Source organism: Lupinus angustifolius, chromosome LG05 (genome assembly GCF_001865875.1).
Source record: "Lupinus angustifolius cultivar Tanjil chromosome LG05, LupAngTanjil_v1.0, whole genome shotgun sequence".
In the NCBI taxonomy this organism is placed as follows: domain Eukaryota; kingdom Viridiplantae; phylum Streptophyta; class Magnoliopsida; order Fabales; family Fabaceae; genus Lupinus; species Lupinus angustifolius.
In genome coordinates this window covers 10802527-10815032 of record NC_032013.1, presented here as the reverse complement: position 1 = coordinate 10815032, position 12506 = coordinate 10802527, and the positions used below count along the sequence as shown (strand labels likewise).

The following is a 12506-nucleotide window of genomic DNA, read 5'->3' as shown; positions in this document are numbered from 1 at the left end:
GGTAGAACAAAGCTCTGATGTGTCCCAAATTATGTCTCGCATCAATGAAAACATACTATGTTAATTAAAAATTTACAACATTCATTATTGTTGATGTTTTTGTTTCAACGGAGATAAGATTTGAGACAACAGATTTTTGTACATCGATGTATTAATTAAGTTGTTGAATCTAGTTATACAAGTAATCTAATTCAAGTGCAATAAAAAAAGGTTGTATAAAAAGTAAAAGCCAGCAAGAAGTGAAAAGTAGATATGGACCAAATCATTGCTTACCTAAAAAGCAAAAGGCTTTGTTGAGTTTTATAACATAGACTTGCACTACTCAAATATAACCCTTCTTCTTCTAAACCTTCATTTCATCACCTTTATCAGTTTTGCAGCCTATGACAATAATATAAAATTGACACCATCGATAGTTACCGATCTAGATATTTGTAGTTATATTATACTTATACCTACGTTTTATTGTATGTCTATACGTATATTATATCAATACCAACCGTTTTATTCGTTGTCATTATAAGTGTTTGTAAGTATATGATAAATTTCTTGTAGTGCAACTTGTTATAAATCTCCATTGAATGACACAATTTGTTAATAAATCATCTAGCCTTTGAGATCTTTAGATATGTTTTGTTCATTTGATATATTATATTAAGCCATTGAACATTGTTGATGTATTTTCACATGATCACTTATACCAACCATTGAAGTTTCTTTTCACTTGAGAGATCAAGATCAAGATGTCATTGGAATCTGTAGTTTTCCTTGAAGAATGCTGGGAATTGGTGTTCAGATTCCTTGGTCAAGGCCACCACTTGGAGTCTGTATCCATGGTCTGCAAGCAATTCCTTTCCATAACAAACCGGCTTCAATTCTCTCTCGCGATATTCGATTCGACAACTCTGTTCCTTCCACAGCTTTTCTTAAGGTTTTCAAGGCTCAAAACTTTAGACCTCAGTCACTTCAGTGGTGACCTTCAAGGTCTGCTTCATCAAATTATACAATCTGGTTTGGACCTTGATTTGCTTAATCTTTCTAATCAGAGAACACTTCCACTTGATGGGTTGAGAGAACTTGGTTCAAAGATGATAAATTTGAAGGTTTTCATCTGTTCAAACATAGGCTCTTTGCATGATAGCCATTTGGTTGTTATAGCTTATTGTTTCCCTCTCCTTCAAGAGCTTGACATTAGCTTTCCATTGAATTCGCAAGCATCGGATTTCGGGATATTCAGGTTGTCTTCTTTGCTCGAGAATCTACGAAAGATTAACATTTCTGGTAACTACTTAATCACTGATAAATCCCTTATATCTCTATGCCAAAACTGTTTGTCATTGGAAGAAATTTCATTCTTCACTTGTTTCAAAGTAACTCAATCAGGCATTGCAGCTGCAATTCGCCTTAGGCCGAGTTTAACTTCCGTCGCTTTTAACATTGAAAAGAAAAGACTACACGGACCTGGTTTGACACTCATAGCAATCAACTCAGATTTGATCGATTCTTTAAGGAGTTTGAAAAGGTTAACTGCTGTTGATTTATCAAATTCTTTTATCTCGGACGAGTTGCTCTTTTCACTCGCAGATGGTTGTGGCATTATACTAAGGAATCTTGTCCTCCTAGATTGCTGCAATTGTTCATTTGCAGGAATCTCTTATCTGTTATCCAAGTGCCGATCAGTTCGACTCTTAGATCTTCGGAAAGTTGACTTTCTAACAGACGAATGTATCGGCAAGTTATCTATATTTCTCCACAGTTTAACCTCTATAAACCTCAGTGGTTGTTGCCAACTGACAAATTCAACCTTTTTCATACTCACACAAAAGTGTCCTATGCTCAATGAGATCAAAATGGAGAGAACATATCTTGGTGTAGAGGTGCAAGAGGAATATTACTCTTTGATGGATTTTTCTGTCAATAACCATCAAGTGAAAAATGTCTACTTAGGTGATAATGTTTTGTTAGATGATGCAAGTTTAACAAAGTTTGCTTCTATTTGCCCAAATTTGCAGCTTCTTGACTTAAATGCTTGTGAAGGTATAAGTGGAGAATGTATTGTTGAAGTTTTAAACAAATGCTGTGAGATAAGGCACTTAAACTTGTCCTATACAGAAGTGAAGTTGTTTGAGATTGAGTTTCAAGTTTCCAAATTGGAGATGTTGAATTTGTCAGGATCAAGAATCAATGATGAAGCACTTTCAGTAATATCAAGAAGGTGTTGTGGACTAGTGGTTTTGGAAATCCAGAGTTGCAGTGATGTTACAGATAAAGGGGTGAGGGAAGTAATAGAAAACTGCATTGCACTAAGAGAGTTAAATTTAAAGAATTGTAGTTTGGTTTGTGATGATTTTGTTGCTTGGTCAGAGTTTTCAAGGCCATCTTTGAGAAAAATAATCACCCCTTCTGGTTTTGCTGTTAATTTCTGATGAGAAGAAGAAAAGAAAGTCAATGTAGTATTGAATCCTATGTTGTTTGTTTGTGTTATACCTCATAGTATTTAAGGAATATGTGTTGGTTTTCAAGCAATGTTTGTGTGTGTGGTATTCTAGTACTCTGTCATGTTTGATGCAAAAGTTGAATGATATGATGCTTGTCTATTTTTATGTTTGATACAATAGTTGAATGATATGATACTTGTCCCAAAAAGTGTCACTCTGTGTACTACCACTTGGTATTGGTCAGAAAAATTAGGTAGTACATAGAGTGGTACAATCACAATTGGGTGGTACATGGAGTGGTACACTTTTTAAGACAGAAGATGTGCTCCCAATTATAGTAGCCTGAAGCTGCTGCAATCACATATTTGTGTGTATATGGCTTACGCATAACGAAACCATTTTTGAAGGGAAGAACTTCAACTACAATCACATGACGGAATTAATCCGAGTGAGATCTTCGTCTGGGTATTCTTCTAACATTGGTTTAAGAGCCATGTCCTATTCTATTTGGTGCCTAGATACTAGGTCTTGTATTAAGGATGCTTGTAATCTAAACGTTCTCTGATCTCTTTCTTATATTGGGTTAACACTCCTTGTACTTCTTTAATACATTTTCGTTTATCGAAAAAAAGAAGACTAGCCTCAAGCTTTACTTAAGCATTCAAATGTATTACTAACCTTTGGAAATTTAGACTTCAAAAGATCTCACACATGATATAATTATTGTGATCATTCAACTTAAACACAAAATAAAAGTTGAAAGACATACACAAATCTCTTCCAAGGAACCAATCCTTCAAACAAAGGGTAATGATAAAGAACTAAACATATTTATTTTGATTCTAGTATACCAGCCTCTATGTAGCTCTCAACAGAATCAATGAGTGTTTCCTCTAATGGCCTGTATTTCCAACCCAACTTTTGCAGTTTCTCTGAGCTCAACCTTGTGTAATCATCCACCTCAATAAAGCTGCGAAAACCGAAAACCGATTAAGCATGTGATTCTGAAATTTATATCTCAGCATCTGCCAATAAGTAACATGGTTAAAGTGATGCATCAAATCCAAAATAAGAGTCAAGACATTAAGAAGATACTTGGTTTAGGACTAATACTAGAAAAATTCCTTTGATTTATAGACCATAGGGAATTCAAGCTTACTTTGTAGGGTAGTTGTTATTAGGATATATGCTCTTCAGTTTTTCCACCAAATCCTTTGTCTTGATAGGGTGTGAAGTGCATAAGTATCTTCCTTCTGCCGCAAGGTTCTCGTAAGCCAAAAGTATCGCATCAGCTAGATCTCGCACATCGACTATCCAGCGATGCTTATTCTCCAATGACTCGCAACCTTCAGTTTCAGACAAGACAAAACAAAGAAAGACAAGCCAAATGACATAGATGTTTTTCAGTTTTTGGGTAGTATTTTAGTATTTAACCCTTAAAATAAGTAAAAGAACAATCATTTCAAGTCTTTGGGCAGGGAAGCAAATGACACATAAAAATCAGCTCTAAGAGTATAATTGTGTTTCATGATAGAGAATAAAATATGTGCATTGATTGTGTATGAGTTTTATATACTATCACTGCATCATTCACCATTAATGTTTAATCATCATTGACTCGTCAAAAAGTAATACAAAAGAACGGTGGATGATATATTGATTGTGTATAAAATATAAATCTTTACACTGATAATGCATAGATATTTGACTCTTCATGATAACAAGACATGACACCATTATCATATAAATGTTGAGTCGTAATAGAACTAAATGAAACTATAGATAACAATAAATAAACTAGATGCCACCCTTAGTTCTATGCTATTGGAACTATACTTGTATTAAGTTGTCTCTAATAAAACCAGATCAGAATTTAGAGACAAATGTGATGTTTTATAATAGAAGTGAACACAACGATAGTTCTAAGTCATTGGGTAGATATTTTCAATTTGAGGCCTGCTAACAATCTTACACTCCTATGTGATGATTTTGATTATGGCAAGAAACCAAAAAACATGATTTGAAGTATCCTTTAGAATAATCTAAAATTTTTTTTTCTCGATTCCAAATTACTGTATCGTCAACTATTCATCTCATTTATCTCCAACGATATATTGCTATTGCTAAACTCTGAACCTTTTCTAGACACCAAATATTTCGCACCACTTTAACATGACCAAAGATGTTATCTATGGAAATGGATGCCATTATCGTCTAAAACGACAAGGCATTTTAACTAGCATCGAATAGCTGGTAAAATGGTATTCCGTAACGACAAAAATTTCATAAAGGATAAGTGGGCACCTTTTAAAATGTTGAGGAGAACCAAGCTACTTGCATTGACAGTAGTTGACTGTAAAATTGGCCCCAATATAAGGGATGGACAAATGCTTACTACAGAAAGCCCGGTTCTTTTCGCGAAGTCCAGCGCCTGCTCCTCCGCCTCTGTCTTGGAGAAACAATACCAGTTCTGGATCACATGTGAAACATGATTTTCGGTATATATAAGAAACAGTCATAATGATTGAAACTTAGCATTTCTACAACGGAAAATCTTAAACAAAGGAATACTCCAAATGAAAGACAATGCTACTATCCATATCGTAAGCTCGTACGGATTAGAATTTTACGGACCTCGGTTTTTCTGCAGTACTCTTTATCAGACCAACAGGACTCATCAATCACTTTATCGTTGGGCAAATTTGGGCTCATGACAATAGCAGCTATAGAAGATACGAATACAACTCGTTCTACTTTAGCTTCAAGACATGCTTCAAGTATATTTTTAGTTCCTTTCACTGCAGGCTCAATGACTTCTACCTGCAAAAATTTATTTTACTAACACCAATAGGAGAAGCTAGAAAGTCACTTTTGTACCCTATACATGCTTCTAATAATGGAACCGAACCGAAAATCTAACTTCTAAGTAACTCCTGGTATTAAATTTGGAGAAATAAGAGCATCAACACAATAGTAAATCAAAAACCATTAGAACTTTGTAATAAAAAACACAAAACTAAGTTCCACTGTTTGAATAAGTTTTTCTTTTTTAATCAAAACTTCATTAAAGATGAGTACAAGGTGTAACCGTCCCCATTACAAAGCTGATACGCTTATATAATAAAAGAAGAGGAAATACAAGTCGTTTTACTCATACACCAATCAGAAAAGGAAACATTCCTACCAACAATAACTGTAAACCAATGTCAGGTCCTTACCTTAATCAAATCTAACAATGACAGTATATCACAAGATTTGTCATCAAATATTACCGAATTAAGAAGAATGAATTGAGAGTAACTAAAACATAAAAATTGCATGTTGTTAATGTAGCAGATGCATGCCTCAGGATTAGGTACAGTTGTTGAGGGGACAGGGCTAGCAACATGAAAAACAGCATTGCATCCAACAATTGCTGAGTAGAGAGATTCATGATTTAAGAGATCTGCTTTGAAGATTGTAAGATTTTCAGAAGCTCTCTCTAATTTCAGCAAGTGCTCATATTTCTCATTACCTGCTTAATAATCATACACACACAACAAAAGAATCATAGCCTTTTCCTTTTGGAAAGAGCAGTGTTTCAAATTGCGGACTGGATCGGCCACAATATTGAAGGTGTGGTGACAGCTGCAATCGCAGTAACCGCAATTTAAAACACCGGGAAAGAGTATAAAGAAAAACAAAGGAACTACAACATCATCCTAAAAATTTCTATGCTAAATGTAACATATGGACCCTTGTCTTCAAGCTTTTTCCACACAAAAAAGTGATTTTTTTTTACATTTACATCCTTCTTTGGTTAATCTTTCTTAAAAATAGAAGCTGAAAATCACTTTTTTGTAAAAAAAAATCTAAACAATCTGACACTATTTATGCATAATAATAACATGATAGGTAAAAAGAATAAATTTTGATATTGAGGTATGCAATAATTGAAAAGGGTATTAATAAAAGAAGTTGAAGTTGAAGTACCAGGTTGTCTTATAGTTGCATGAACAATGTAACCTTTCGAAAGAAGAAGCTTAATAAGCCAAGATGCTACAAATCCACCACCACCACTTACACATACTTTCTTTCCCATTTTTTTTTTCAACTCTAACACTCAACATTCAAGAATGCTCCACCCAATGTTTTTATAATGATAACAATAATGAACATGTCTTTTAGTACCGCTAAAAAATATGTTTATTTCATAGTACGTGGGGCTAACTCTCCCACATTTTTTCCATCCACATGACTCAAACCCGAAACCTTGCTTAAGGGAAACATGTATTACTTGAACCAACGTCCGTGTGAAGTCATATACCTTATTATCACAGCAAAGACGGTATAAAACACAACTAAATTTGGTAGTCAAGCAAAGTAACAAAAAAATAGTAAGAGAAAAGGAGCATCTAAATCTGAAACAAAACAATCTTATTAAGGAGAGCAAGCATGTCCTGTGATGCCTCATGCCTCAATTAATTTTTATATGTATGCATAATATTATATAAACATCTTTTATTTCTTCTCTAATCACACTTATTGTATTGTATTTACAGGGGCACATCTTTTGTCCATAATGAGTACCATTTCATATATTATAAATTATGATTGATCAGAAAAATACTTAAAAAATAAATTTTAATTTAAATATATGTATATATTTTTAACCAATCATAAGGTTATGACCACATGAAATGAAAGTCATCATGGGAGAGTAAGTGATGTGCACTCGTCTTTCAATTTCCCCATACTCGTGATATGTATTTATCATTACATCAATACCTTAGAGATATATAGCTCATAGTAATTAGTTCTTCAAATCTATCATTTCTCTTTGCTTACTGACTTAAAATAAACAATTTATAATGACTCGCAATTATTTAATATTTATGTATTATACATGTAATGTTTTTAGTTAATAATATATTATTCATCTCTATTACATTAAAAGTCAACAATTATTTGAGGCATGTATTAACTATTTCCTCATTTTATTTTTTTATAACAAAAACCAAAAGGTCGCTATTTCACATAAGCTAAAACCATATTTAAGCCTATAATAAACTATCAGTTTTTGGGTGAATATAAGAGTAGAGTATTCCACTTTAAAATTTACTATGCATACCTATAATAATCTTCTTACAAAATTATTACCTTTTTAAAATGATAACATGTATACAATAATAACTATACCGAAACAGAAATCCTTCTCCAACCAAATTATTCGCTTCCAATTGAGAAATATACAATAGAAAACAAAGTATATGAAATTAATTAGTGGGTTGTCGTTGGTTTAACTCAAAACCAATAAAAGTAAACATAACAGGTGGACCATAAATATAAATCTTATGCCCTCATACAGAAAAAATAAATATAAATCTTCAGCAATTGACATCTCCATCAGTCATAATAGCAAAACCTAAACTGGAAAAATGGTGACTCAGTCACTTGATCAGTCTGGGTTTGAAACACTGAATCCTGAACTGACCGGCTAGGCGGTCTGAACAAAAACCTGGTCTACCCAGCCAGTTTAGCCCGAAATCGGTTTATTTTTCGACATTGTTTATGCCGCTTGAGTGGATCGACCTCTATAAGTATGTTCTGGGTTATCACGTAGATTAAGCTTAGAAATAACCAAACAATAGGAATCCCAGTCAGTTCTTCTCAGGTACTTCAGTAATTTCTTTCTCTTCTGAACCATTGCTATCAGACCTTTACGAGAATGCACATCCTGAAGCATCATAGAATGAATTGAATCAGGGATAAAATAGCAATAATGCTAAGCGAAATTTTCCCCGTCTAACCAAACATAAAAATCACAATTAACAGATCTGAACCATTAAATAGAGTCCACCAGATCTACGTAAGAACTTGCCTTGCTTGACAAGGAATAACTTTAAGGACAACTGATAAGGGCAATTACATCTTACACTAAGCTTAAAGCACATTATGCGGACACCAATTCAAAACTTTATCGAAGGCCATATTCAAAATTTTGTTAGTCATAACAATACATTTGCTCCATGCTCGGGATCAAATGGAATGAGAAAATCACTTTGTTTACCAAGTAGAACAAATGAAACCATTGAGGTATGACAAAATAAAAACTTCCAACATCGGGGAAATTACTCTAACATCCATTGAGGTATTCAGTAATTACATTCAACTATTCTCTTGTTTCAGAAACTAAACTTACTTCCCATGTATTACTAGGTTGATTAAAGTTCATGTTATGCTGTTAAGAAACCTGGCTACAACGTGTGGCGTGAATTCCATGTGATATTAATGGTTTTGTTGTAAGTTTTTAAATTCCCTTTGTGTATGTGAGGACAATTTCCTCTTTCGGTGTGTATGGAAAAAGTAAAGATGGTCTTCCCAATTAACCAACCCTTACTCAACCATTCACAACCCAGAAATTCCACTCTAACAAAACCCCAGAATTAAATCGTAAATCATGTCTTAAGCTATTCCATGGAACACGCGAACAAGCTCCCAGGCTCGCCAGAAAATAGGACATGATGCTTTCCTGTCTGGCACTCCCCCATTTTAAAATCATGAGGCCGTGGATATAATCACAGCAGAGTGTATTCAAACTACTTATAAGTTCATTAAAACTTTTCAAATCTGTTTATAGCAGCATCCAATCAAATATCCAATAGCCAGAAATAGTTTATCATTTTTAGTAAAATCTGTAGGTAAACATTGAATAAATCTTAGACTCCATGAACACTAGTGACCGAAAAGTTAAAGCACCTTTCAAACTAGATTTGGAAAAAGCATGTGACAGAATAGATTTGTCTTTCATAAGCAAAGTAGAGACACTATCTATATGGTAACAGTGTTTGCATATCAACAAGGTTGGACATGCAAACCTTCTATTGATCAGTATTTTAGGCTATATCTACCCATTGACCCACAAACATAATGATAAATTATAGAAAAATGACCCATGAAGAGGCAACTAACCTTCTTGTGTAGAACAGCTGATAGATGCTTAATCTTGGTTGTGAGTAGTGCAACTGCACAAAAATTAGCAGTATAGGTTAATTCCTTAATCGAGCTTCATACATAATCATTGTAATTACTAATAAGCATCAGCAAATTATATTCAAAATTATTACCTCCACTTTCACATAGACCTATATTGCATACATAACCAACACACTTTCAGATCAAGAAGGAAAGTAAAGCAAACCTATTCCCTTCCTTCCACCTCCTATTTACTAAGTATTGCTTAAATTAGTTAACCAATAATTTCCTTTACCTTGAACACGAGCTGATCCACAATCTGACTCAGACATTTTAAACTCGTCTCTAACCTTTGTGAGCTCAATTTTCAACTTTTCCGCCGAAGACATATTATCTGGATGGAAGTACTGGAATAAACACAGTGGCAATAATATGCCGTCAAATTAGTTAGCATTTATAATACTAGATGTTAAGCTATGAACATGTGAAATAAAACAACAGTCATCAACGAAACTCCAGAGTAGCATGGGTACTTCATAAAGTCTTCTGCTCCCATGTTGGATACTTACCACATACCAATACCAAACTTGGATACTTGATAAATATTAGCTGGCATTATATTGCAATGACTAAGCTCAAAATAAAATTTTATCCACATTTTCTCTCAATGATGAAGCAATCCAACTACTGTGTTTTATTTATGATGATTTCATGTTTTTTATGTTTTAAAAGAATAAGAATATATACATGAATATAACTTTTTTATATGTATGTTATGTCATGTCATGCTGAACCTATATGTTGACATTTTTAACAAATACCTATCACTATACCATACCTATGTTGTATCAAATACCCGTACCCATATCAGTGCATATTAGTACCCCGTAAAGAAAATATGGTAATGATGACAATAGCTTGATGAATGACAATATCAGAGGCTTGCATCACTTGACTACAAAGATACAACAATCATGGCTTCAATATACTGATGTATGTGCATTGGTTTAAACTAACTAAAATTAGCAGTATTTAAGATTACACCAATACAGAGAAGACAGGGATCAGTGAATATGAAAATTATAGGATTTGGTATTTGAAAATTGTTGTACGAATATGTGATTTTGCAAGTTGAAACAACAAAATGAAGGTTCACAATTACATCACCAACCAACCAGGAAGGAGGGGCAACAAATCAAAATTATGTATAATAAAACAGAGCAAATCAAACCATACTTACCTTTTCAACAAGATGCTCTTTAGGAGGCCCCATCAAGTACTCTGGAGCGCCACCAATCTGGTTCAAGATTTCCATTCTCTGTACTGAAAAATCCACACCATTACTCGTTTATTTCAACGAAACTATGCCATATTATTAACACCACTTTAGGGACACTAACACAATTATTTACTTCAGAAGAAGTTATGTCATATTCGCAACACACATGATTATATATTATTAACATTACTTCATGAACAAGACAAACACATTATACACCAGTGACTCAAACTGTGGACCGCATCACCGTGATGGGCTGCAATATTGCGGTTGTGGTAACCGCCGCACCCGCATCACACCCCAATTTCGGTGTGACAGTGAATTACAATGATGTGGCCACATCGGGCCAGATCATAGTAACCGCGGCTGGGACAACAATTTAAAACACTGATATATACTAATATTAAATGCAAAAACATAAAATGAAAACATGAAACGTTACCTACCTGAATTTTTCTTTGCATTGTCTTTGTCATACACCATGCGAATCAAGCTCTCTTTCAAATCATTATAGTGAACCCCTTTCACTGTAGAACGAGCTTCCTTCTCCTCAATTTCCCTCAACTTAATCAACCTCTCATTCAACTCCTTAATTGAAAACCAATCCTTCTCTTTTCTCTCTGGCCTCAGCTTCCTCAATTTCTCTCCCAATTCCTCTGCCCCATAAACCTTCACAAACTCCATCCTCATCGCCGCCGCCACCGAGGACTCATCCTTCCTCAACCTCCCCCTTAACTCCGGTCCAAAAACAGACTCCGGTAACTCACTCGTTCCCCCGAAAACCTTCGACGACGCCGTCGAAGGCCTCGATTTCAACACATCCCTGTAAGCAGGCAACGACATTCGATCCGCGCCCTTGCCATCAGCATTCATCTGCCTCAAGCTCTCGCGAATCGCATCCAAGCTAGGCGTGCCGCGATTAGGTTTGGCGCTATTCAAATTGAGATTCCCAACGCCCGTTGCAGTTGGTGGCGACGGTGACGAATCATCGGGGTTTTGAGCGGTGTTACGCTTATAGAGTTCTTGGAAAGAGATCTGACCGGAGTTTGGAGGAGCGACGGAGGTGCGGCGGCGGAACTCAGAGAGGTTGCGTTGAATTTCTTGAAGAGAAGAAGAAGATGAAGACGATGGTTTTGGTTGTTTGAGAGTTTGTTTGATGTCTCGGAGAGTGGAAGAGAAAGGAGAGTTGGAATCGGGCGGAGGTTGATCGCCGGAGGTGGAGAGGAGGCGGTGGAGGAGGGAAGATTTGAATTTGGCGGTGGCTCTGTGGTGGAGAAAGAGTGCCATGGTGGCGGAGAAAAGGGTTTTGGAATGTTAGGGTTTTATTTTGGCTAATTCTCCTTTTTATCCAAACAACTCCTATTTCTACTCTACTACTTAAAGATTTAATATTTTTATTTAACAATAACTACCATATACCATCCTATTCAACTTTTATTTAAGCGTCAATGTAAGAGATAACATGTGTCCACAAATATCGGCAAAAATTTAAGTGAGCACGGACATGTCTGCACTATTTTAACGGACAAAATTTAATTTTTTGGTCATTTTAAAATGGACTAACGGGCAGATAGGTGGCCTGTAAGTAGGGGTGGAAACAGGCCAGACCACCTATCGGGGGCCTATTACCTAGCCTATAACAGGCTAGGCCATACCAGGTTTTTTTGTAAACATGTCAGATTCAGGCTTTTTGAAAAGCCTATTTAGTTTAACAGGTCAGGCTTTAAGCCATCCAAATGGCCTATTAAGCCTAACATGCTGGTCTATTTAGTTATATTATGTAATAATATTCATATTTTATAATTTTAATATATAAGTAATGTTATTATATATGT

General features: G+C 35.0%; 3 protein-coding genes across 3 annotated transcripts; 1 reads left to right on the top strand and 2 right to left on the bottom strand.

Annotated features, from left to right (window-relative positions):
* LOC109347765 (F-box/LRR-repeat protein 2-like) lies at nucleotides 500-2461 on the top strand. Its single transcript, XM_019587813.1, has one exon. It carries the CDS (start codon nucleotides 744-746, stop codon nucleotides 2424-2426), a length of 1683 nt encoding a protein of 560 aa, XP_019443358.1. The 5' UTR covers nucleotides 500-743; the 3' UTR covers nucleotides 2427-2461.
* Nucleotides 3117-6585, bottom strand: LOC109347769 (cinnamoyl-CoA reductase 2-like). The gene is made up of 6 exons (XM_019587817.1): nucleotides 6411-6585; nucleotides 5783-5952; nucleotides 5073-5258; nucleotides 4743-4908; nucleotides 3598-3784; nucleotides 3117-3408 (listed from the first exon to the last, which is right to left on the bottom strand). Exons 1-6 carry the CDS (start codon nucleotides 6517-6519, stop codon nucleotides 3270-3272), a joined length of 957 nt encoding a protein of 318 aa, XP_019443362.1. The 5' UTR covers nucleotides 6520-6585; the 3' UTR covers nucleotides 3117-3269.
* On the bottom strand, nucleotides 7673-12017 carry LOC109347767. The gene is made up of 5 exons (XM_019587816.1): nucleotides 11118-12017; nucleotides 10633-10715; nucleotides 9688-9799; nucleotides 9390-9442; nucleotides 7673-8154 (listed from the first exon to the last, which is right to left on the bottom strand). Exons 1-5 carry the CDS (start codon nucleotides 11956-11958, stop codon nucleotides 7987-7989), a joined length of 1257 nt encoding a protein of 418 aa, XP_019443361.1. The 5' UTR covers nucleotides 11959-12017; the 3' UTR covers nucleotides 7673-7986.

Excerpts from the sequence above, each read along its gene's own strand:
- LOC109347765 (XM_019587813.1), top strand. The coding sequence starts at position 744 with ATGTCATTGGAATCTGTAGTTTTCCTTGAAGAATGCTGGGAATTGGTG.
- LOC109347769 (XM_019587817.1), bottom strand. The coding sequence starts at position 6,519 with ATGGGAAAGAAAGTATGTGTAAGTGGTGGTGGTGGATTTGTAGCATCT. Across the intron at positions 5,259-5,782 it reads CAACTGTACCTAATCCTGAG|GTAGAAGTCATTGAGCCTGC; the intron begins GCATGCATCTGC and ends AAATTTTTGCAG. Across the intron at positions 4,909-5,072 it reads AGTACTGCAGAAAAACCGAG|AACTGGTATTGTTTCTCCAA; the intron begins GTCCGTAAAATT and ends CATGTGATCCAG.
- LOC109347767 (XM_019587816.1), bottom strand. The coding sequence starts at position 11,958 with ATGGCACTCTTTCTCCACCACAGAGCCACCGCCAAATTCAAATCTTCC. Across the intron at positions 9,800-10,632 it reads AAGAGCATCTTGTTGAAAAG|TACTTCCATCCAGATAATAT; the intron begins GTAAGTATGGTT and ends TGTTTATTCCAG. Across the intron at positions 8,155-9,389 it reads CAGCTGTTCTACACAAGAAG|GATGTGCATTCTCGTAAAGG; the intron begins GTTAGTTGCCTC and ends ATGATGCTTCAG.